Raw genomic sequence first — 4,602 nt, 5'->3', positions numbered from 1 at the left:
AGAAGAAGAAGTGACGTCAGCGGCTCCCTCAGGGACTTATTCCGGTGTGAACGCGATCTACTAGATGGTTCCGTAACTAAAGATTTCCGGGGAACTAAGTTCCGGGAACTATTCCTGGGAAAAGTACTTGGTGTGAAAGCGCCTATTGGGTACACACAAATGTTGAGTCAACAAAAAAATCACACAGCAAAGCTCACACACCATAAAACAAGAAGAAGTAAAAACAATAGACAATTTAAAAGCAGTAAAAGCAACAATCTAAAAGATGTCAACACGCTAAGGAGAAGAGGTGGGTTTTCAGAAGCGATTTCAAAGCTAACCTGTAAGATGTAATCCTCTTCAGTTTAGCGACAGGCACATCGTAGCCGCACTCCTCCAGCACCTCCTGCCGGGCGATCTCCTCCAGAGAAAGGTTGGGTTTGTCCACCAGGCCGGCGCAGAGCTCGTAGGTGACCCCCGCTGCGGCCGGGGGCCACGGGGAGGAGGAGCTCTCCCCCTCCGCCGCCGACTGGCCCTCCTGAGGTTCAGCTGCGGGGGCCGCGGCTTCGGAGGCGCCCTCTTCAGGTTTTTCAGCAGACTGAGGCGGCTGCGTCTTGTTCCTTTCCCACTCACACATGAATACAGCTAGTGGGGGGAGGACAGAAAACGCTATTATTCCTGAGATTATCCTATACTGTAATAAGAGTACATTCTTTTGTGCACTTTCCTCAGTTTTCCACAGGCATTTTGTTTAATGTTGTAAACTTCTTTGTCTAATAATTAAGTATTGAGAATATATCAGTTTTATCTATTTTTAGGCAATACAGATACTTTACGGTTATTGAATTACTACCAGCTACACAAATTGATTTGCCAGATCTTTGATATTGCTGTGATTAAAATATTTTTGGTTTTCAACTGTTGGTCATTTCATAGAATATCATTAATTGATAACATGGAAAAATATTTGACAAATAGTTGTAAGAGCTGTTATTTGTAGCCAAACCGAATGCATGCTAATCATTAAAAGCTTCCCTGTACAGGTACAAATCTTTCATTTAATATCAATAGGGAAATAAATGCTCAAGTAAAACAATATTCAGATATAATCATCCAGATATCAAATCAGTTTTATAGTGAAGACTAAGCATGTATTGTCCGATACCAATAAGCTAACAGTGTTTCCCACAGAAGTTGATTCTATTACTGGGGGCACCGCACCGCACCCCGCCGCCCCCCCCAAGATTTGAACTCGCAACCTTCCAATCATCAGCCCACCTCACTATCCATTTGTGGCGGACGATATTTAATTGTGGCCCGCCACAAATAAACCAATGTATGGGAAACACTGGCTAAGCAAGCCTTACTCACTGTTAAAGAAACAAATGTTATTTTAAGTTGTAGCCAAACTCAGATTTCTTTCAGATAAAGGACTTTTTTTTTTTTACCCCAATAGAAAGGAGAGAGGAGAGGGAAAAAGAATATCAATGCCCAGACTTCCTTGTATTTAGCACACTGCTATGTGGAGCAGTCCCTGGCGACTTCTAACAAAGGAGGTTAGGCTGCTTTGTAACACGGCCTCTTGTGGTCTATTTCGGAGTCTGCATTGTTACTGGGCTCCAGTAGAATAAACAGGGATTGTAATGAACTGCTTTTTTAGTGAAAGTGCCCACAGGATGTACAACAATATATACTGTATGTGTTTGACAAGAGGAAAATGTGTTCGGGGAAGTCTCACCTGGACGGAACTGCTTGACGAGGATAAAACAGTGTGAGCTGGTGTTGAAGATCAGCACTGATACACTGCAGGAAGAGAGAGATAGGTCAAGTTTGAGATAAAAGCCGACACGTTTTTCTCATATTGAATCCTTTTGCATACATGATTTATGACTGGTGGGGTGATCTTCTCCACAAATAGGACAACTTGGCTACAGGAGAGCAGTAGATCGATCCGAAAACCAAAAGTAATCAAAGAAGAAGGAAGTGTTTCACATGGATTACAGGGTTAAAAAAAGTGTCCAGAGAACATCCAGAAATGTGGGATCATAGATCTGAAACAGAATCTTATTTTTTTTAAACAAAATCGGGTAAACATTCAAATCACCCTTGGGAAACAAAGAGGCAAGCCACTTTTAAGTCAAACATTATAAGGAATTCAAATATAAATTAAAGCTCCCATCCAATCAGATTAGCATGTACTGCCTTTATTATTTTTCGATTTAAGCAATAGCTCACGACAGGCCGTGGTATATGGTCATTATATCACAGCTAAGGGGCGTGGTTCGGGCCTGCACATTATCCCTCACATGTTTCCATCTTAAGCTTTGTTAGTTAGTTAGTTTCGTAACGGTTGTAGCTTTTCTCAGACGCGGAGGGATACTGACTTGTTGTGAAAATTAACTACAATTCTACCCGTGGTATACGCTCATTATGTCACGGCTAAGAACCAATCAGATTGCTTGATTTGACTTGTCCGTTTTATAATGGACAATATATCCCGCCAGGTTATGATGTAACATTGGTCTACATACAAAGCCCTTTTCACAAGTTGTCTGGTGCACACACTTTCCTCAGTGGCACAGGTTGTGGGCTGAATGTGGGCTGTCCAACCCAGATCATTTGGGTTTCAAATCTGATTAAAATATAGGTTAACTACCTTAATTAAAAGCATGACTATTGTACCACTACAGCAGTGTGTGACACAAGTCAAAACACCCATGCCTGTCTGTTGTTATAAATCTGCATCCAGTATCAAAATACACCACTATTAGGGCTGCACGATATATATCGCACGTCTTTTTTTTTTTTAGGACGTGCGATTTTAAGTAGACAAATGAACTCAAACACGTCATGTTACAATTATTTTGCTGCTTGCTACAAAAGGAAAACTTGCGCGGCTCTCATGTCAGGGACCAATCACAACCATTCTTGATCAGATCACAGCAGGATAACCGAGCTAGCCCAGCTTGTTGCTCTGATAACTTAAGATCCAGACGTCCGTGACTAAAATCCTTCATCCGGTTAAATATTGTTAAAAAAATACCAAATGTATAGCATTAAAGTTCAAGAAAGGATAGTTTGCGGACAAAAAAACCTGTCTTTTCTTCAATTCCTGTATTTTTTCATATCGCAGGGAAGAAAATATCGCAATGTCCGTTGCCCTGAAACTAAAGCTCTTCGGCTTTTGTTACTATTATTTAAGTGACGCATTATGTGCCAGTTAAAATCGCTTTAAAAACACATTTGAAACCTGTCAATGCCTAAGTGTACGGAGTTCCCAAAATGAAGCTATAATCAAAACATTTTGATAAATAAACACTGTTCTAAATTAAGAGCACCATTCCAAATTTAAACGAACAACTCAACAAGCAGGAAGTGGAGATAAAATAAGAAGGAAGGTCAGTGTGATATGCTTCACCACTGGCACCCAATGAATTGTATACACACAGGGGTTCACTGCAGTGTGTGTGAGTGTGTGTGTGTAAGTGTGTGTGAGCAGGACTGTGGCTGCCAGTGGAGACTTGAGGCCTGGGGTCGGTGTTGGGAAAGCGGATGTGTCTGAGGCGCAGGAAGCCCTGCCCTGTGTTTCCCAGGGTGAGTGGGAACCAGGACGTAGCTATTACGACTCGTTTCTAGCTACAGTGCCTTGGCTGATATATGATTTAATATCCGTTTGCAATACAGATATTTAAAGTCCATTATCAACAATACAGTATGTAAGAATGTCAGCTGACCTGGGCGTTGAGCAGTTTAAAGCCTAGAGGCCCATGAGTCCATACGGCTGCATTCAGACTGAAAGCCTATTGCTGGATTGAGATGTATTCTGAATTACAAATGGGAAAAAATTCTCACATGGGCCACCTTTGCTTGCAGTCTGAACATGTAGGACATGCTTTCGGTAATAGAGCCAGAGAAAACACAACTGGTCACAGAGCATAGAGGTCATAAACAGGCAAATTAGCTACCACTTTACTTGAAGGTAAAACACAGATAATCCCTCACTGCACGGAAAAATGGAAGTCTGGAAGACAGTTTGTAAACTAGGATAAAGTTTGAGAATGTTTGCAGAATAACTTCACATTTCAACTTCCAAGATATAATACACTGAACAAAAATATAAATGCAACACTTTTGCTCCCATTTTTCATGAGATGAACTCAAAGATCTAAAACATTTTCTACATACACAAAATAACCATTTCTCTCAAATATTGTTCATAAATCTGAAAAAATCTGTGATAGTGAGCACTTCTCCTTTGCCGAGATAATCCATCCCACCTCACAGGTGTGGCATATCAAGATGCTGATTAGACAGCATGATTATTGCACAGGTGTGCCTTAGGCTGGCCACAATAAAAGGCCACTCTGAAACGTGCAGTTTTGCTTTATTGGGGGGGTCTGGGGGGGTCCGAAAACCAGTCAGGTTTAACCCTAACCACCTCCCATTCCACAGGGGTCTCTGCAGCGGCACCTGGCTCCCCCACACGCCCGGAACCGTACACATATCCCGGAACTTTTAAGAAACTACAGGTATGGTCGTTGGAGTTGCTGAAGAGGACCCTTATTGTCGGGGACTCCAATCTCTCCCGCATCCCCCCCTTTACAGACCCCCACCTTCAGATAG

At 42.0% G+C, this 4,602-nt stretch overlaps 1 protein-coding gene across 1 annotated transcript in view; it reads right to left on the bottom strand.

The window, feature by feature from the left end:
• nudt14 (nudix (nucleoside diphosphate linked moiety X)-type motif 14) overlaps window positions 1-4,602 on the bottom strand; it is a 14,927-nt gene that overhangs the window by 7,686 nt on the left and 2,639 nt on the right. The window contains exons 2-3 of the mRNA XM_010772105.1: window positions 1,718-1,782; window positions 321-624 (exon numbers count right to left, since the gene is read on the bottom strand). Coding sequence (XP_010770407.1) covers window positions 321-624; window positions 1,718-1,782 — 369 coding nt within the window. The remainder of the gene's footprint in view (window positions 1-320; window positions 625-1,717; window positions 1,783-4,602) is intronic.

The sequence above is a fragment of the Notothenia coriiceps genome, unplaced genomic scaffold (genome assembly GCF_000735185.1).
Source record: "Notothenia coriiceps isolate Sejong01 unplaced genomic scaffold, NC01 NC01_scaffold00010967, whole genome shotgun sequence".
NCBI classification, from domain to species: domain Eukaryota; kingdom Metazoa; phylum Chordata; class Actinopteri; order Perciformes; family Nototheniidae; genus Notothenia; species Notothenia coriiceps.
The sequence above is the reverse complement of the archived record's forward strand: the minus strand, read 5'-3'. Positions and strand labels throughout refer to the sequence as shown.